The sequence below is a fragment of the Nilaparvata lugens genome, chromosome 9 (assembly GCF_014356525.2).
Source record: "Nilaparvata lugens isolate BPH chromosome 9, ASM1435652v1, whole genome shotgun sequence".
In the NCBI taxonomy this organism is placed as follows: domain Eukaryota; kingdom Metazoa; phylum Arthropoda; class Insecta; order Hemiptera; family Delphacidae; genus Nilaparvata; species Nilaparvata lugens.
This window is the reverse complement of record NC_052512.1, coordinates 21,025,469-21,047,493: the sequence shown is the minus strand read 5'-3', so window position 1 is coordinate 21,047,493 and position 22,025 is coordinate 21,025,469. Positions and strand designations below refer to the sequence as shown.

Below are 22,025 nucleotides of genomic sequence, written 5' to 3'. Positions count from 1 at the left end.
CTTGAGAAAAATGGCGGATAATTACTAAAAGAACCATGTTTTTCACGATTTTATCAAAAATTACTTTACAGATTTTTTCAAATTTATACCCTGAATAGTTATTTATCAGCTCTATTAACTGGCATGAGTCTCCTTTCTGGGAAACTGATGGGGGGTCCACCCCATCCTTGATAAATGGACAATCAATCCTTCTCGTGCATGAGGTAGGTAGGTAGCGCAGTTCATAAAAAGAACACATAGTCGAGATATTTTATCTGTAGAACAGCTGTTTTGACTACTTTAAAAAAATGAGGACTAAAAAAATCATCGAGTTTCACAATTTACACAAAGGAAAAAGTACTCTGAAAACAATTATATATGCACATATATAGAAGTCTGATCGTAGTTTCAAATATGAGCAAGGAAAGTTGTGTGAGTGCACCAGATTTTTTCAATTGGAATAGGATCCCATGAAACCTACTGGCATATCATTCTTGTAAAAGAGATATTCAGCTGTTTCCATAATGATTCTCACCAACTCTGTATAATTACATACAAGTTGCGGACTCAGAGATCCATACAACAGTTCATGAGCGAGCTCTTCAACCCAGGAGGTCGCTAGTTACTAGTGACCCCCTGAGCTGTAGAACTCGCTCAAGAACTGTTGTATTGTAATCTTTGAAGCCCGAATTTTTCAATCATACAGAGTTGATAAAAATCATGGAAACAACTGAATATTCCTCTAACAAGAATAATTCGACAGTAGGTTTCATTGAGGATCCTAATCAAAACGAAAAATTACTCTTCAAAAATTACAAGATAGCCTCAGCTGATGTTATGAATGGAAAAACTGTAGTAATTGCATGCAATGGATTCTTCAGCAGACTAAATCACAATTAATTTTTTTCTTATGCAATTTCAATGTTATTTTATATCCTGAAAAAGAACGAAGCAGGGAGTCAATTTTGTTTTACAACGAACTTGACATGTAAAAAGGTTTGAAGAATAAGTGTTAGAAATTTGAAGCTTATTGATCAATTCTATCTAAAGTTACTGTAGGACATACAAACGATTAGTTGCTGTCTACTGCCTACGCAAAATTGGATACTATGAATTGTATAAGGGAAAAAAGTAGTAAATATGAAATGTTATAACAAGTTAATACGATTAGATAATCAGCAAACAAAATATCACAGGAAGCCGACTATTCATAAACCAAGCCGCTATTGAGAGAGTTGATCACTGCAATTATCTAGGAACCATTATTAATGAGGACTGGAGCAATGCACAGGAAATAAAAGCACGCATAGGAAAGGCAAGATCTACCTTCAATTGCATGAGTGCCTTCTTCGAAAGTCACAACATCACCCTTGACACTAAATTGAGACTCCTGCGATGCTATGTCTTCTCCGTTCTCCTTTATGGTGCAGAATCCTGGACGCTTAATGAAACCACAACCAAAAAGATCAACGCTTTCGAGATGTGGCTATACAGGAGAATGATGAAAATCCCTTGGACTGCCAGGGTGACAAACGTAGAAGTTTTGAGGATGGTGAAAAAGGATCTGGAACTGATGAACATAATCAAGGCACGTAAGTTGGAATACCTGGGTCATATCATGAGAAACGAGGAGAGATACAGTTTGCTGCAGACAATTATGCAGGGGAAGATCTTTGGACGAAGAGGTCCAGGAAGACGCAGGGTATCGTGGCTTAAAAACCTCAGGACCTGGTTCAACAAAACATCTACCCAACTGTTCCGGATTGCTGCAAACAAAGCACGGATCGCTATGATGATCGCCAACATTCGTAACGGATTGGCACCCTAAGAAGAAATACGATTAAATTGAAGGGAAAAAAAATGCTTTCGAATAATTTTGTTGTATGTTTGCGTATCTCGTGATAGGATGATTGATGATCGAACCATCGAAAATATTTGTAATTTCGCAATGGTTATGAAGCGAGTTAAAGAGCAATTGGGAGAACATGCATAATACGGTGGGAATCTACCGATTGCGCCCAGCGGTCAGAATGTGTATTGCCACTCACATATTGAACGTAACAAAGTGAACGTCCGTGAATGACGTCATCACGAGTGAAGTCAATTCGCTCTCACTAGCAGCCACAGAGAAGAATTCCTTCTACTTTTTACTAGCAGCCGACATTACGTTCCCCGACTGAAGGAGTGAAATTCAAATTCACTACAGTATCCTAAGGAAGCTTCAAGCATAATACTACTGTATTATGACAACATTTTAGCCAAGTTAATGAGATACATATTTCTATCCTCTAATTCCATTCTAACTGATATTAAAAGAATCATGATTATATTAAGATACAGTCATCTTGAATGAATGATCTCTGTCAAATTGGTTCTAGCAAACACAACATCGTATCAATCATCATTCATTCTAATGTTTCGACTTTTCATTTCTGAATTTGTTTCAATGACAGAGACAATGTGATGGATATAGATATATTTTTGAAAATTTAAAACCATCAAACACTAATAACTTTGAACCTCCGTCACTCAGCATTGCAAACATATCACCACTGTTCTTATTCTCACTTTATGGTGACAGACTGAAAGAGTCAATATGTTCTAATTATCGAAAAGTTGATGGGGTGGTGTGGTTTTGACTAAGCGGGGGATTCCCTGTCGTTAACCGGTTCAACATGCTGTCAATCTAGCTCCGCACTGCACCTAGCTCCGCAGTGCAGGCTGGATGCTTGTCTGACTCGGAGTAGGCGCTGAGACAGCAAATAATAGCAGCGTTGGTGGGAATGCGAGCGGCCGCAGTAAGCTCTTCCACTCAGCAATGGTCGGCGTAGTTCCGCCTAGTGGACAGACGGAAGATCAATCCAGTCGGTTGTTTGATCCCTCCAGCCAGGCTCAGCCAAGCAGCCGAGACAATAGAACAATGGAGTGGCGGTCTTATTCGCGTTCATCAGCAGTTTTCTTTCTCACGATTATTTTGATTTTTGTGTTACATATAATCAATAATAACTCCAGTCACCAGTAAAAATTTTCCAGAAACGTGGTGTACTACCATATTAATGACTTTCCATGATGATTTTCAATGATTTAAAATTTGTTGACATTCTGAGCCTTCAGGCTAAACTTGGGGTCGCTGAGAACGAATCTGCAATCAGAATTTATCTATTACGAAAAATAACGAAAAAAACCCAGCTGTTGATCTTCCGGCAACCGTTAACAGTCATCCTGCAATGATGATTCAAGTTCATATATTACATCCCCTGATTAAGCTGATTTACGACTCACACTGGCGCACAAGGAATCTTCCTTTTGCCGGTGTTTTTGCCTCACCTACTGTACTTATGCATGTGATCATAAATTGAATTTTCATTTTAAAACTATTGTTTGTAATGTAAAGGATATCATTTCGTTATTATATCTAATTAAATAAATGTATGTATCTTGGTTTAAGTGCAGTAGCATATACTTATATTTATTTTTTGTAAAGCTTTTTTGTATTTTTTTTTTGGCAAATAAATTCATTCATTCATTCATTCATTCATTCATCCTGCAATGCGGCGGAAACACTTCCAAGCCAGACACCCATCTCAAATGACACCAACGCCAAGCTGTGAGAAACCATCCTGCACTTCGGCGCTAGGTTAAGAGTCGAATAGGAAGGAATGGTTGTTATAAAGCAGATGGTTATCGGAAAGTATAATTTTTATACCGTTATCACTTAGAGAGAGAGTGGGTGAGTGAGCGGGACAAATAATGATGTGTTTAGCAGTGATGACGTCAAGACGTGAACAGTGTACGTGTGTAAAGGAGCCATGTATCACTCTCATGTGACCGCTGGGCGCAATCAGTGTATGTCTAATATGGTAGCTTGGAAAAGAACGCGAAGATCCGAACAAAACGGAGAGGAGAAGAACGAGTTGACGATTTAGCGCCGGGAAAATAAATAGCAGGCTACTGAATCTGATGCTACGGACGGACGTACGATGCGAGAAGCCAATAAGAAGAAGAGAAGGAGACAACCGATGACCAACGGAAAAGCGTGTGAAAGGGAGAGCAAGAGAAGATCACTCAATGCGCCGGCTGGCTGCGCGGAATAATTTCCCTCTGCGATTGAAAAATTCCCTCCGGCCAGCGCTCAGGGAATTCCCTCCAGTGTGGTAAGAAATTTCCCTCCGCTTCCTGGGTAGGCTGCGGATAGTGAGGTCCACGTTATAATGGCAGTTATGAAAGATGGGAGAACAAGGTTGCCAAATCTCTTATGAGATTTCTATATTGGCTCCATTGGAGCTGTTACTCAATTCATCCCATTACATTATTTGATCTATTAGTTTTCATTTTATTTGACATTTATTTACATTCATTACTAAAATATCCTTTTTCATAATTTGATTCAAAACTTTGCTTTCTAACTGAGATCAGATTTTTATTCTCATACAAACCTGAAATCTTAACGGGTAATTTAAAAAGCTTTTATATAACAATGTAAACTTCAAATCAACAGAAATTAAGTTATTCTATAGGTATTCCATTTCAATTTCTCTTAATAATAATCAAAAATTGTTTATTTCATAAAATCGCTTTGAAATATGATCTATTCCCGTTTATTTAAAGTTTTTATCATCTTTTTTTCTGGGAGTTATGATTTTTTATGATGATTGTCATAAAAGCCGCTGAGTCAAGTAATTATAATTTAAAACTGAACTATAAAATCTATTTTTTCACAACTACTTGATGATAAATACTTGAAAATTGTCTCAATATATTCGTTACAACTTGCCAAATTGATGATGAAAGAAACAAAAATATTTTTCATATTATTTGATGAATTGAAGATGGCGGTCATAAGTGACAAAAACTTTTACATCAATTACTTTTCAGTTACAGAGATATCGGATCGATTCTACTATACATTATACAACATATTTTGGAATTCCCCTACTAGACTATCCATCTGTGTGTAGTGGGGGGGGGGGAGGTTAGTTCCACGTTATTACATAATCTTAATCTGCTCTTAGAAGTTAGAAGTAAATAATAGAGAAATGGACTACACAGCTCTGATAGCAAAGAATGCTAGACAAGCAAGCTGGGGGATAGGAAGAAAATGAATAGAAAAAGAATCTATCTGGTGTGGTACACTCACTCAAAACAATCCTTGATCATTGAACTGTAAGCCTCATTCTTAAACGAGGATAATTTAAGGGAATAACTTGATGACGATTGGCGGCTACACATTTATGTGTAGTATATGATCAAACTAGTGTATATATTGTTACATTGTATTGAGTTCATTTTTCTTGTGTTAATATTGTGAAACTTGATGATTTTTAAAAAGTCATCAGAACAGCTGTTCTACAAATGAAATATCTCGATTATGTGTTCTTTTGAATAAACTGCTCTATCTATCTACCTACCTACCTCATGCACGAGAAGGAGGTTACAAAGTCCATTTCTCAAGGATGTGGTGGACCCCCTGTTAATTTTCCAGGAAGGAGACTCATGCAGTTGATAGAGTTGATAAATAACTGTACAGGGTATGAATTTGAAAAAATCGGTCAAGTCATTTTTTAGAAAATCGTGAAAACATGGTTTTTCAGTAAATATCCGCCATTTTTCTCAAGAATATTACGAAGCTCCGGCAATTTTCCCAGAAATGAGACTCATGTTTATCTAAATCATAATTAAATAATAACTTATCATCATTTAATAATAAATAATGTTTATTTTCTATTGACAGTAATAATTATTTCAACTATAAGCAATGAGAAATGTAGCAAACACACATTATGAAATTCGAATTTTCAGGTTAAATAATTACCGTTCGAAATTCATGTCAATAAAATTAATAAAATAACATTAGAATATACTACAATAAAATATTTTCCGTTGTCTAGGCTATGTTATTTTATAAATATTTTTTAGTTTACTTATATTATGTCTCGGTAATTTAGTAAGTTAACCATGTCTAAATATCTGAATACTGTTTTTAGTTGGATGAAACTAAGTTAGGTACGATTCTCCCGCTAGGTCGCGCGCTTGTCGGCTCAGCCATTCTGCAGTCATCCCAATTTTGAATGCGAATTTTTTGTTTTATCTGTATTTTTTCTGATTCTTGAATGAATAAAGATGATAACTTTGGCTGAGAATTTTCAACTTCAATTGGATTGTTAATTTTTAAATGAATTTAAAATAAGCTAAAATTAGCTTCATGGGGTAGCCACAAAATCTTAATAATAATAGGAGATCTAAATTAATTCTTTCAGTTCTTACAGTTATCATTATTATCGTTATTATTATATTATGGAGATCTAAATAGATTCTCACGACATAATTATTTGATAAATATAAGATGTTATTATTTTATGATCAATCCATTGTAAACTATCATATTATGTAATGTGAGAAAAAATTGAATAAAAAAAAATTAAGGTTGTTATTAATAACAGCATCACACACACAAACATTTGATGGATTTCAGCCATCATTTTATCCATAATTACCCACTTTTTATATTCAATGGTAACTGTAGGAAAAATTAAATGTGAAATACGTGCATAAAGTTCCTCTGCTGCACTCAAGAAACCATTCCGCCCTCGCCTACGGCTCGGGCGTAAACGTTTCTTTTGGTGCAGCAAACTGTCACTTTGCGCACTAGTTGCACAAATAACTATTTTCAGTTGTATTTTATTTTTCTCCATCAGTTTATCAGGGACTACCAACTATAGGGACACTGAGCTATCAACCAGGTTTTCAGTCTTGTCCTAAAAATTGTCTGTGTTTGAGCCTCTTTCAAGTGGTTCGGCAACGAATTAAATACTTTCTTACCCATATGCTGTGAGCTAGATAGCTAGCCTAGAAAGTACAGCCTGGCCACCGACTTGGCAAGCCACTGGGCCAACGTGTATGAGGTACAGGGTACAGATATAATAATTATCGTAGCATCAGCTGATGAAAAGTGAAATACGCGTGTGTTTGTGGCGCTCAAGTCTGTACGCAGCCTAAGATAGATCAGGTTGGGGCAACCATTAATTTGTTGAGTGTTTTAGGCGGTTCAAGTCATGCATTGGATTGTAATGCAATTATGTTGAGTAAACCAAATTATGTTGAGTAAGGCTCAATTCTTACTTACGCGACTGAGGTCGAGAAGAGATTCGACTCTAGTCGAGACCATGTGTTTCCAAATTGTGACACTCAGACCACTCCGCGACTGTCACCATTCGAAAACACATGCTCTCGACCTGAGTCGCGTAGGTGTGAGTTGAGCCTAAAGTAATGTTCACATCAAACTCGGCAGCTCTGCAGAGTCTGTGAATGGATGGATGGAAAAGGATCTGTCGCCGGCTTAAGCAATGCAGTTGTTCACATCGCCCTCTGCGTATCTACCGATATCTGCCAGCTGACGTTTCCAAGAAAACTCTGCTGGCATGCAGATGTTTTCAAATCGCTCTGGGAGCGATTTTCTCCAGGCATCCGAGCGGACGTTTTCGATAAAGTTCTCTCATCAAAAACCTAAATCGCGTAAAAATGGAGATAGAAAAATTCTAATTTCAGATTCGGATTCAGCGCCTTGAAATTGATAACTTGGCTGGCGTTTGCTTGAAAAAATGAAAAATGAGGAATCGGCAGAGATCTTGAAGAAACGCCTTCTAAACATTACTACAACCATTACTATAAAGGATAAGCATAAGTTTCTTGTCTATATTTCTTGTCTCTGCTACAACTGAGAACAGAGCGAAAAGCTCTGTCGGTCTACGGATGTTTTTTGATGTGAATACAAACTCTGCGGACGCTCAAATATCTGTACTCTGTTGCTCTGCCACTCTGCTGGTCAAAATAGGTTGGTGTGAATAGATCATATATGTTTGTAAACCAAATTTGTTGAGTTGTTTTGACGGTTCAAGTCAATGGCCCATATGAATAAAACCAGAGCAAATGCTCATGAGCAAGAGCATGGAGCATAAGGTTTTGCTCATGAGCAAAAGGTAGAAGCAAAAGCATTTGCTCATTTTTATATGAATAAGCTTTACCTTATACTCTTACCTTATGCTCCTGAACTCTGGAGCAAATGCTCACGTATTTTAAAGATTTTTCATCATCTGATTCGCTTTTGTAGCCTTAATTTGTTTTTATAGCTCACGGAAGCGCTAAATATGCAAGTAGGGGGCACCGCTTGTGTTTGCGTCGTCTGCTCTGTTTTCTATTTATGAATAGAGTTTTAGGTTAGTTGAGTTTAGAATTTTGAAATAATAGCGTGAAAAAATTTCATCTTTATATTAATCTTCAGCATATTCTTATAATATCAATAGCCTTCTTCTAATCATCTACACTCTCATCTTCTTAAATGCCTATTTCCTATTTTGTGATGGCTATCTTTATATCAGGTATTATTATATCTTTTGTAGGGATAATGGTGATATATATCATGGTTGAATCTAAAAAGAGTTTTATAGTTCTCAACTATTGGTTGTTATTGTGTCTGGTATATAGTTTCCTCTTCCTCATAGGAATTAGTTGAGCCATTTTACTATGAGCAAAAGGTGATAAGCTGCTCTAGACAAGACAAAAGTTGAGCTTCAAAAGTTGAGCAAATGCTCTTGTTTATTCATACAATTCTGAGCAAAAGCTTTTACTTTTGAGCAAATGCTCAAACTATTTTTTTGATGAGCATGAGCAAAAGGTTTTGCTCACGTTCATTCATAGAAAATGAAGCAAATGCTCCTTATTTTAGAAGTATAAGTAAATGCTCAACTTTATTCATATGGCCCATTATTTGAGTGTTTTATTGATTGTATGTAATGCAAGTATGTTGTGGTGCTGTCCCTAGGTATGACACCTCTTCTAGCGGCCAGTGTCACCGGCCACACCGACATCGTGGAGTACTTGATAACACACGAGGATAGAGTCACCAGGCAGGAGTGTATTGATGCTTTGGAGCTATTGGGAGCAACCTATGTAGATAAAAAGCGAGACATGTTTGGCGCACTTGAGTTGTGGAAGAGAGCCATGCACCTAAGGTGAGTTTGGTTCCAGTTCACAGTTGATTTTCTTTACAGTAACTGATGAACGCTTTAAATAATTCACCTTAAATTTGGAACATGAATTCCTGGAAACACCCAATAGATCAAGTTTGTTGGCCAAAGAAATTAATTCACTCCTGCGAGGATATAACTGGAAAACATTGAAATTCTATGAGAAAAAAAATTGTAAGATATCTCATCTTTTGTAATCTGATATAGCATAAGAATAGAATAGAATATTTTATTTGTATTTGTTCCCATGAAACATACAAAGAGGTTGGTATACAATCAATATATTAATTGCAGTGTCAATGTGAATTGTGAACTTGAAAAGCAGAAGTATATCACTGCCAATTTAAATTGAAAAATAACATGCCAAAGCTAAGCCATCCAGAAAGTTTTTCCAGTTCAAATGTTTATAATCGTCTCTTGAGGATTTAAATCATTCAAAAATTACTGAGATATTGCAATTACAATTATTCAAATGCTATTGAATTAATTATTATTATTCAACGAAACTTTAATTATTATTATTCTTCAGGGTGAATTACAGCATTTAATTTGGATTTTCGTTTAATAATAATAATTCATTCAAAAATTGTATCCAATTTGGTAGCCGAGTCAATAAACAATAGATTTCCTTAGTTCCTCATTCCCTGACCCTCTTAAAGATAGATATTCAGCCCAGAACGTCCTTCTGCGATGTACAACCTACATAATTTCTCACAAACTTGCTGCTTTCAATAGCATGGTCTATAGAGCACTAACAATACCTATGAGCCATCATGATTTTGATATTGAGATCACTAAAATTAAACTGATAGCTGTCACAAATGGGTATGAAGAAAGTATGGTGGACAGATTATTGAGTAAAATTAATAGAAAAATTTCAATCAATTCTAGCTTTGTAGATTCAAACTGTGAGAAGAAGACTTGGATAACAATCCCATATTTAGGCCTTGTATCTGATAAGATAGGTAGGGAATTGAAGAGGAATGGATTTCATGTTGCTTTCAAGACTAAACCGATTTTAAATAGTCTATTTAGCTGGAGTAAAGACAAAATTGATATTTGGGATAAAAGCGGGGTGTACAAACTTAAATGTGATGATTGTAATGCTTGTTATGTGGGTCAGACTGGTAGAAGTTTCAAAAGTAGAATTAAAGAACACATCAGAGATTGGAATAAACAAAATGGGGAATCTAACTTTGCAGAACATTTGATAACAAATAATCACAAGTTCACAGTTGAGGAGAATGTTGAGTTTCTGCATGTTAATAACAAAGGCAGATCTTTGAATATTGTAGAGGCTTTAGAAATAACAAGAGTAATTAAGGAAAATTCCCAATATAGTTTAAATGGCCAGATTCATTTCAACCAATACAACACTACGAATTTAGTTTTATCATAAAATTGTAAGCATACATTAGTCAATAGTTTTTCCATTTACATATTTGTTTTATTATCTTTGTTTTCATTTACACTTGTTTTCTTGGTTCTTATTCTGTACTGAAAGTAAATTTTATTATCATGGCGATTCTGTTGCTTAAGCCGCCATTTTGTCACACCGTTGAGTGGGAGGAGACTGTCTAGCTAGGCCAATGGCAGGCGTTCATGCCCTCGACCAATAGAGGGCAATAGGGCTACTCACCTACTAGTATAAATTCTGCTGCTCTTGTTTTTAGTTTTATTTTATCAGAGATTGACAATGGTGTAATAACAGAAACCGGTCTTTCTAATTATCAATAAATCAGTGTTTTTTTTGACAATTTCTTAGTCTTTTTCATTCAATTTTTCATTCAGTATATCTCCTTGTTGTTGATTTTCCCGTGCAAATTCTAAATTTGCAGCATTTCGAGTTCTATAACCAAAGTTTGGACGTCGTTCATACCGCGGCATTATTAAGAATCAAAATTTTGTGAATTAGTAGAAAGAAAATTGAAAAACAGATCTACTGACGGCTGTTGGATGACGCAATGATTATAACAGCTGATTTTTATTTTTGTGTGTGGCCATCACAAATCTTCTCCCATAAAACTTGGTTTTCCTTTATGCGTAAATGCCGTCGTCGATCACGACAGGGAGAGAATCCCAGATTGGGTAGATTTCAATTTGTCTACATAAGCTAAAATATTATGTTCAATTATGTTTTAATGGGGCAGGTTGAGCTTATACTTTTTATTTTTAAATGGCAATATGTTGATATTATTAGAAATGTTTAATTATTTAATAATAAAGAAAAATATTGAAAAATTATTTGATCAGCTGTTTTAGCACACTTGAAATTTGGATAATGTGAATGTCAACAATGTTTGTCGTCGTTGAATGCGGAAATTTACGCATAAAGGAAAACGTAATATACATAAGGATAATATACAAAACGATAGATACATACAAAAGTTACTAATAATAAACTTAGTCGTAATCATGATACCCACTATAATAATATGCGTTGGGGTGATCATAATATTCTTTCCTAAAACATGTATGATACATTTAGTTAGTAATTTTAGTTATAACGGTTAGTTAGTTATTAAAGGTAGAATATAATACTTATAAGTAGCCTATATTATAAAAAGATGACAGTAGTTTACCCTATATCCTATTTACAATGAGCTCTTCAGTATGGTAGGTTCCAGTATCATATAACTAATTTCGTTCTGCTCTTTTGAATATATTTATACTAGCCGTCAGGCTCGCCATATCCGTCTAGCCAGGGGGCTCCGCCCCCTGGAACCCGACTGGATCGTCCAAAAATGAGATCAGCGGGCTCGCTTCGCTCGCCCAACGCTGGGAGAGCGCGGACTTTGGGCGTATCTTTGGCGTTATTTCAAATTCCTTCAAACATTCTTACACCCTAGCTTAGCCTCTGTACTAAATTTGAACAATTTCTGTTCATTTGTTTTTGATAAATGTGAGAAAAAGAAAAAAACGCTGGAAAACCCCTAATTTTGGGCGTATCTTTGACGTTATTGCAAATACCTTCTAGCACAACATTATTACACCCTAGCTGAGCTTCTGTAGTAAATTTGAACATTTTCTGTTCATTTGTTCTCGATAAAGCTGAGAAAACGCAAAAAACGCTGGAAAAACGCAGATTTTGGGCGTATCTTTGGCGTTATTTCAAATTCCTTCTAACACAACATTATTACACCGTAGCTTAGCTTCTGTACTAAATTTGAACAATTTCTGTTCATTTGTTTTCGATAAATCTGAGAAAAAGCAAAAAACGCTGGAAAACCCCTAATTTTGGGCGTATCTTTGACGTTATTGCAAATTCCTTTTAACATATTATTACACCCTAGCTGAGCTTCTGTACTAAATTTGAACATTTTCTGTTCATTTGTTCTCGATAAAGCTGAGAAAACGCTAAAAAACGCAGATTTTGGGCGTATCTTTGGGAATTTTTCCAAATCCGTTCTTAGTGCGCCTCCAAAGGGCCAACTCAACATACCTACCAAATTTGAACGTTTTTGGTCCGGTAGGTTTTTAGTTCTGCGAGTGTGTGAGTCAGTCAGTCAGTGAATGAGTTCCATTTCGCTTTTATAGGAACCTATAGATTTATTTCGTCCTCTGCGATCTGCTGGATTTTATCGTAAATTCAAGAACCTAAATATTGTACAGATCTGTTACCAAAAGCTGTGTTCATTCTGGGAACGTGAAGAAAATTCAGATTTCTAATTCTGGTGTTGTGGCTACGGAAAGTTTTATCAGTAAAATTTGTATTCTTCTTAATATAAGTTACTAAAACTAATACATATAAGTAGACGCTGAGAATCTAGACAGAATATGTATTTTAGATTCCTTGACAGAAGGTATTATGGATGTGAACAATTTTATAGAAATTGTGTTTATCTATATTATCTAATAAAACTGAGGAGAATCAAGAGAAATTAGTTTTGTGAGATTCTATTCTATGTCTCTTTGAAGACGTGTATATGTTTAAGGGCCCCATACACTAGGGAACTTGGTTCTTGTGAACTAAGTTCCTCTTTATATGTGAAAAATTGGCGAACCGCGAACCAAATTCGTGACGAATTTGGTTTTCAATCTGGATTGAAAACTTTGTTTGGTTTGTTGCGCTTGGGGTGATATTGCACATGTAAATTTCAGATCCTCCAAGCTCCTTCCAGTAGCTAGGTAGCGAAGTGTAGCTACGAGGCGGTCTTCAGGTGATAAAGCTGTTCTAAGTAGTGTAGTCTATCTCTCTTACTTATTGGAGGCGTTACAAGACCTAACAAGTAGTTAAATTCACTCTCACTCATTCTCAAATAATTGTTAAAGTCTCCTACGTTATTTTCTTCAAGATGGTGTAAAAGTTTCAAATGTGACCACTCCTCTCTCTCCCACAACCACCCTTTCGACCACTCACCTCTTCTCTTTCGCTTCCTCTTGAACACTCTACACTCATCTAAAACTAACACAGCAGCTGTAAACTTTGAAACACTCATCTCTAGACCTCGAAAGACACTGAAGTAACGAACGGTTGTTCGCTCTCCACACTACAGTGTGTGGGCAAATCCTACACAAACTTGGTTCGGGGATCCAAGTTCGCCGATCCAAGTTCCCTTGTGTATGTGGTCTTTTAGGGATCAAATCTCAGTACCGTATTTTAATTGGATGATATATAATTATGATTATAGGTTTTTTTGTTAAATGGATTAAATTTTTTTCAATATGAATGGGTTAGAGCATTGAAAGACCAAAGATAATGATCTATCTAGTTCATTCAAAAACATGAATCTATTGTTGTGGTGAATAAAGCATTGTCATGCTATCCTATTATATTAAGCGAGCAATTTCTGTATATTTTTATATCTGGATATTTTATATATGGTTTATGTTTTACGGATCTCGAAAACTGCTTTAACGATTTTCACGAAATTTGGAACATAGTAGGTTTATGATATAAAGATCCGATTGCACTAGGTCTCATTCTTTGGAAAACTCGCTGAACGACATTAAAAGAATAATAATTCATCCTTGGAAAACAGATGATAATTTCGTCGTCTCTCGATAACAGAAGATGCATGTGCCTGTGTGGGAGAGAGACAGAATTATTTCTAGCTGTGTAATCATAATCAATCAGCGAGAAATTTTATCTAGCTAGACAATTTTTAATCGATTTGATCAACATAATCTGATTTGTTGACATGACATAATAATCCTCCTAAACTAATAATTTTCAAAGTTGATCATTATTTGACAATTTCAAGCGATTAGTGAGTGTTTTTTTTTTATTCAATTTGGTTTGTATATAATCTAAATTATACATTTTTTGTTTTCAAACGTTTGAACAGAAAATTGAACCTGAATTCAAGTGTATGGAACATAACCTACTTTCTGGACTATTCATAGTCTATAAATCTAAATTCGGGAGAAACAGTTTTGGGCTGTGCCTGTTAGTACTTCCCCAATCATTTTAAAGAATTGTGTTCGGTTTATCAAAAGTCAATATATAGATAACGAGCGAAGCTCGGTGCTCCGATATTTGTTATAGTCAAACCAACTTGCCGTACTCAATACATTACTTATGATAATCAACTATGTTGACTTTTATATAGTACATTTCAATAAATAACGTTTCTAAACACGATGATTGTATACTTCAGATCAGACGAGAGGATGCCGATTGCAAAACCAGCACAACCGGTCACAGTGGAGGCCTATGAACATTCACGTGAGATCCGAACCCTGGAGGAACTGGACGACTTGCTGGCAGACCCAGACGAGATGCGAATGCAGTCACTGCTCATCAGGGAGCGCATTCTCGGTCAGTCCATGTTATCATTTATGAGTTTGAAAATTGTTTCTCTGTGGTTCGGAACACACCTTTAGCTGTAGGTCCACACATATCTCCGTCTCATTACTCACACATAAACCCAGAGCTTTAATATGTGGGCATCATCTTCAGCAAAAAAAAATTATTGACCGAACGTAGTGAGGTCTATGTTTTAACTCTGGTTTTCTTTTGTCTGTCTGTATGTAACGTGATTACGACCAAACGCTTTGATAGAATTCGATGAGATTTGGCAGGAATATTCCTTTTTCAACTGTGCGTCGATGTATACACAAGGTTTATTTGAAATTTTGTATTTTAAGGATAATATGAAAAGAAAAGGAACTCCATACTCTGATATTACTATATATATAATCTACTTTGAAGATAGGATTAATCAGGCTATAGAATTATTCATAATCAATCAGCTGACAAGTGGATTCATTGCATGCATGACACAGATGTCTGGCCGTGTCTATTTCTATAAGGTAGAGTTTCAATATTTTCTATGATTCATCAGTATCAATATTCTCACATTTGAAAAACAAATTTAATAGGTGAAAATAAAATAGAAAATGATATAGAATAAATAAATATAAAATATAATGATAAAGAAATTATAATATTCTCGATTGTAAAATAATAATATTTTATGAGATGGAAAGATTATCAGGGAACTGGATAAATTATCATATAGGATTCAAATTCAAACGTGAACTGAGTTTATTAACATGAGTGAGTTTTTGATCTTGGAGAAAACCAATAAAAGTTTTTTAATAGAAAAAATTATGATTCAACTGTGAATTGTGATTCAACTGAATCAACTAGAACAAGTGACATCAGATAAAGAAACCTTGTGCTATTTCTCTCCCAAATTTTAGATAACACATAGTCCGAAATAGGTTGAGTCTTGTAGTTCTTCAATTCACTAAATTTTCAGTCCTCAAGTATTTTCACAAAGTAGGTTTTCAAATTTAGAAGCTTCATAACTGAACATATAGAAGAAATATTTCACATTATAACTAAAATAGGAAATATTCACTTATAAAAAATATAGTTTTGAAGAATTACCAAAAAACAAACTTAATTCTAAAATCACAGGAACTTATATTGTGAATAATGAATAACATGTCCAAAAAAGTAGGTTATGTTTTTACTGTAGAGACTTATTGATTACTAGCTGGCCCGGCGAACTTCGTACCGCAAAATAGTTAATGCATCTCATGACAAACTTTAGCTGGATGCACACCTGAGGAGGCGCGATGCGGCATTTTGCATCCAGGTGCTTCTTGCTTATTGGTTTCAATGGAAGCACTCACACGCACTGAATCGGGCATTGCGTGGAACGGTGTGATAAGGCAATCTCCATAAGATCAACACTTTTATCATTAAGCCGCGCCTCCTCAGGTGTGCTTAGCCTTAGCTTAATTTGATGCACTATATTTCTATGAAAAATATCCAAAAATCAGTAATTACTTTTATATTTCAAAATGGACTTCCTATGTGCTTAGTTAGTTGTGCGACAGTTTGTATTTTTAGATATAGTTGAGTTCAGCTTGCTGGGAATTGGATGGTATATCTCCTTGCTACTGATTTTCTCGTGCATATTCTAAATTTACAGCACTTCGAGTTCTACGACCTAAGTGTGGACGTCGTTCGTACCGCGGCATTATTAAGAATTGAAATTTTGCGAATCAGTAGAAAGAGAATAGAAAAACAGATCTACCGACGGCTGTTGGATGACGCAATTATTATAACAGCTTATTTTTATCTCTGTGTGTGGTCAGCTCACAAATCTTCTCCCATGAGGATCTCAAGTAAACTTTGAAGGACCGTAGAAAAGAGTCCTGAAGTCGGATCATAAATTTGATAGGCCATAAACCTGGTCCTGAACATAACGAACACAACTAAAAATATCATCAAATTCGGTGTAACATGAAAAAGTTATTGAATTTTAAAAATTTGAGGATCAATTTTTATTTATATTGATGTCTAATTTTATCATTTTTTACTTTCCTTGCCATATTACCTTAGGTAAGGAAAGTATTGCTTTCCAAAAAAAATTAAGGTACCCCAATTTCTAAATTTCTATACGTTTCAAGGTCCCCTGAGTCCAAAAAAGTGGTTTTTGGGTATTGGTCTGTGTGTGTGTGTGTGTGTGTGTGTGTGTGTGTGTGTGTGTGTGTGTGTGTGTGTGTGTGTGTGTGTATGAGTGTATGTGCGTCTGTGTACACGATATCTCATCTCCCAGTTAACAAAATGACTTGAAATTTGGAACGTGAGATCCTTACACTATAAGGATCCGACACGAACAATTTCGATCAAATACAATCCAAGATGGCGGCTAAAATGGCAAAAATGTTGCCAAAAACAGGGTTTTTTGCGATTTTCTCGAAAACGGCTCCAACGATTTCTATTAAATTCATACCTGGAATAGTCATTGATAAGCTCTATCAACTGCAACAAGTCCTATATCCGTAAAAATTCCAGGAGCAAAGTTTGATTTTAGATTCTTAATTATCAAGCTTCAGATACAATTTTTAAAAAAAATTTTTAGTGGAATAGATTGAGCATGAGAATCTCTACAATTAATGTTCAGTAACATTTTCACCTAAAATTAAAAATAAACTCGAAAATCGAGAAAATGTGATAATCCAATTGCAAACTATTGGCAACTGTTGATTCTATTAAATGATTCACTATGAAGAGATGATAGCAGACCTCGTGTGTCTCCAGCGTTATTACCCTGGCACCAGCTGGCTCTAATCATTGAATAGTAGACTTGAGATGCGCGGGAACACTACCGTAGCGTCAGGTGATCAATTTTCATAACGGCAAGGAAAGTTGTGTGAGTGCGCCACACCAGATTTTTGTAATGTGAGATGCTTCATTTGAGATATTATTTGATTTGTTGATGAATTGATGTAGGACCGGCACACCCAGATACCAGCTACTACATCCGTTATCGCGGCGCTGTTTATGCTGACGCCGGAAAATTCTCTCGCTGTATCTCGCTGTGGTCTTATGCGCTGGATATGCAACAACAGATGCTCGACTCTCTCAACCCAATGACGCAATCTTCACTCTTCTCGTTCACCGAACTTTTTTCCTACATGATGGGCGAAGAAGGTATCAATTAACTTATAATTTGAAACTTACAAAAATTTAAACTTTAGGCGCTCATATCTTAAAAAGTAACGATCAGAAAAATTTTTTCCTGAGAAAACTTTTGATATACAAATTGAAAAATATCACGAGTAGAAAGTTTATTTTTAGCCTTTGCACAGCCTTAAACAGCTGGAGTCAGAAAACTGACTTTCCAAAACGGGGCGTGGTCGCAGTTTTTATCACAGTATTCACAGTTTCTATTTTCTCATTTCTATAATTGGAAACGTTTTTCCTTCACGATATTTAACATTCATCAATAATTCTAAATAGCTGAAACTTTATTCTCTTTATTTTATTTTGTGTTCAATTTTCTATTTTTTCGAAATTTAATTGACAATGACTACGACTAAGCCCCGTTTCGGAAAACCAATTTTCTGACTCCAGCTGTTTATAGTCTGGAACTTAGCTAAATGCCGAATTCGGAAACCGGCCCTAAGAAGCATAACAACATTAACAATGTATCACAGTAAGCTTCAGACTTAGACAAGAAGCTCTCTCATAGAATACATGCACCGTTCCAGCAGCAAAGCCCTCAAGTGAGTTTTGTATTGTAGAACGTTTAGCTTTACCGATGTGTATCTCCAATTTTTTTGAGAGCTTGTATATTGATTTCTCTCAATTTTAACATTAAGGCTGCCTTGTGGGATAACTTTGGATATCACTATCGACTCTAAAACTACACAGGTGCTTTTTAACATATAAACAACACGAAAGCACATAAAGAGAAGGCAGAGTCAATAACCTTAATTTACGGAATAGTGCTCTACATGAAGCTAGGGGTGGTTAATTACAGATAATTTGTTCATTACAGACTTGAATTATCAATTTAGGAAAGAAATAAACTGATCATTAGTCCTAGTACTAGTAAAAGATATATTCAACTATAAAAAAATAACTATGTTCTATTCCACAGATCAATTAAGAAAGAATGGCCTAGAAAGAAAAATAAAAATCTCAGTACCCTTTATGAATCACAACATGTTTCGGCCATTTTCAAGTGATATGAAGTAAAAAACATATAATTTTACTTCATATCACTTGAAAATGGCATCAATGTCCGAAACATGATGTGATTAAATAATTCATAAAGGGTACTGAGATTTTTATTTTTCTTTCTATTTCTATAAAAAGTAGCCCTATACAGAAAAGAGATAAAGAATGGCCTCAATTATCAAACAATTATATTGATTTTAAAAACGATGCAGACAAACAATTCTCACATAAAATTACTCACAGAAGAAGCATCAAGTTCAGTACAAAGGCACAAAGCTACGTTGAAAAGTACAAAGTACAGGGATTCATATTGGGTCCCTCCTTTTGTTGATTTACATAAATGACCAAGCATCTAGCAAAATCAGTTGTCTTCGCTGACGATTCAATTTTTTTTTAACAACAGCTAACGATACTGATGAACAGGAAACTGTGTCGTTTGTGAGGTGGCTCGTTGGTGCAGGGCAAACATGTTGTAGGTGAACATCACAAACACTTTTGAACACTTAAATTATGACATGAAAGTCTGATTTTTAAACATAAAAACTATTAGCGTCTACTTACGTTTGAAGAGCGTTTTCGGACACTAGGCCACTAGTAATTCATGTGTTCAAAAGTGAACAAGCAGTTCGTAATGGAAAAAACATTGAAGAGTATCACAAAGACCTTCTTATTCATTGAGTCTCAAGTACAGCGATTACTGCTCAGCTCCTTCCAATTTGATATTGACGGTGGGGGGGGGGGGTGCAAACCCTAATCTCAGCAGGTTCTCTAGGACTAACTCTCGACCAGGGTTTGGCATGTGGAATCACTCATCAAGAAACTAAACTCGGCATCTTTCATTATTCCAAGCCTCTTTTGGGTTCTGATCGGAGATGCTGTGATTACTACCTAGGGTATTTTGAGCCACTAAACTTGACTATCCGATGTACTTTCTCTGAAACGTGTAGTCTTACCATAGTATTTGACTTGTATTCAGAAAAAAATCCACAAATCGGATAAATATTTATTTTACAGCAGAGAATTTGTTTTATCCAATAAGAGCATGTTGTAATGCACACATCAAAACATCACAATCAATATCCTGTCTAATAGAATCAATCATGGAGAATAATAAATTAGTTCTATGTTAAAATTTCCATACTCTTTCATTCTTATTTTCTTCATTTTAATGATTTTCCCCATTTTTGACACCCCGTATTGGAAAGCCAATTTTCTGTCTCCAGCTGTTTAAAGTCTAGTACTTAGCTAAATCCCGAGCTCGGAAACCGGCCCTTCCCATTTCAAATTTGATTAGTTAATGAGGAATATTAGTTGGCTGGTATTTTGAATAACATGGAATATAAAAAATATTTATAAATTTTTTCATATGAAGTTTGTAATAATTTCAGCATACAAACATAAATTTCATAATATTGATTAAATGTCTGGTTGAGGTATTGCATTTAGTTGGTTTAATGACTACTCTATATGCTTCCTTATCTGAGCTTAGACCTTCCAACCTATTTCAAATGTACGTTTTTAAAATATAGATGCTACCCATGTTATTTAAATGAAGTTACTTTTACGCTCTAGGGAGTTTTCCTGCTTTTTCCTCCCGAGAGCGAAAAAGTGACACTTTAGTATCATGTTCCAGGGGGTAGTCATTAAAGTAAGCACTTTAGACAGGAGTTTGAGGAAAAGTTTATTTTTAGCCTACGTTCAACCCGTGCGTTAAAGATACTCATCATAAAACAGTTTTATGAACTACAAATATATAATTATTACACTGTGTTTGCAGGTAGGTCGAATGCTCGCGGCAGACGCGTGCCAACCGTGACGTTCGAGGACATAGTGCAAGTGCTGGAGCGAGCTGTGCGCGAGGTAGGCGCAGGTGTTCGCGCCGCAACCAAGCCAGGTGCCTCAGCCGACATCACCCAACACCTGAATCGGGTGCTGGTGATAGCGCTGCACCTAGCGTGTCTGTTTGGTCGCCTCAGCACTCCCATCACCAGCGACCAGCGTCACCTGGCGAACAGCTTAATATATCAGCTTGTCAAAATGAACGTCCGCGGTCTCAACGGGCAGACACCATTGCACATCGCCTGTAGTTCGGAGGCCACCCTCGTCGGACGATATCCTGCTTGCAGGTAGGTTCTAATTCATATTGCAGTCATTCCAATTTCAATACAATTCACAACTAGCTGGCCCGGCGAACTTCGTACCGCCAAATAGTTAATGAATCTCATGACAAACCTTAGCTGGATGCACACCTGAGGAGGCGCGATGCGGCATTTTGCATCCAGGTGCTTCTTGCTTATTGGTTTGAATGGAAGAACTCACACACACTGAATCTGGCATGGCGTGGAACGGTGTGATAAGGCAATCTCCATAAGATCAACACTTTGTATCACCAAGCCGCGCCTCCTCAGGTGTGCTTAGCCTTAGCTTAATCTGATTTACTATATTTTTATGAAATTTATCCAACAATCATTATTTACATTCATGTCTCAATATGGACTTCCTATGTGCTTAGTTAATTGTGCAGCAGTTTGTATTTTTAGTTATAGTTGAATGCAGCTTGCTGGGAATTGAATGGTATAATCTCCTTGCTGCTGATTTTTTCGTGCATATTCTAAATTTACAGCATTCGAGTTATAGGACCCAAGTTTGGACCTCATTCGTACCGCGGCATTATTAAGAATTGACATTTTGTAAATCAGTAGAAAGAAAATTGAAAACAGATCTATCGACGGCAGTTGGATGACGCAAATGATTATAACAGCAGATTTTTATTTCTGTGGGTGAACAGCTCACAAATCTTCTCCCATAAGGATTACCATGTGAACTTGAAAGGACTGTAGGAAAGAGTCTTGAAGTCGGATTATAAATTTGATAGGCCATAAACCTGGTCCTGAACATAACGAAAACAACTAAAAAAATCATTAAATTCACACATAAAAAAGTTATTGAATGTCAAAATTTGAGGCTCGATTTATATTTATATAGATTAGGCTCAACTCACACTTACGCGACTCAAGTCGAGAAGAGACTGCGACTCTAGTCTCTTCTCGAGGCAGCATGTTTTTTTCAAATGGTGACACTAGTCTGCGTGACCT

General features: G+C 35.9%; 1 protein-coding gene across 2 annotated transcripts in view; it reads left to right on the top strand.

Annotated features, from left to right (window-relative positions):
- LOC111056339 (protein fem-1 homolog CG6966) overlaps positions 1-22,025 on the top strand; it is a 57,832-nt gene that overhangs the window by 27,460 nt on the left and 8,347 nt on the right. For both annotated transcript variants that reach the window (XM_039435622.1, XM_039435621.1), the window contains 4 exons: positions 8,798-8,987; positions 14,603-14,763; positions 17,698-17,898; positions 20,708-21,056. In XM_039435622.1, coding sequence (XP_039291556.1) covers positions 8,798-8,987; positions 14,603-14,763; positions 17,698-17,898; positions 20,708-21,056 — 901 coding nt within the window. The remainder of the gene's footprint in view (positions 1-8,797; positions 8,988-14,602; positions 14,764-17,697; positions 17,899-20,707; positions 21,057-22,025) is intronic.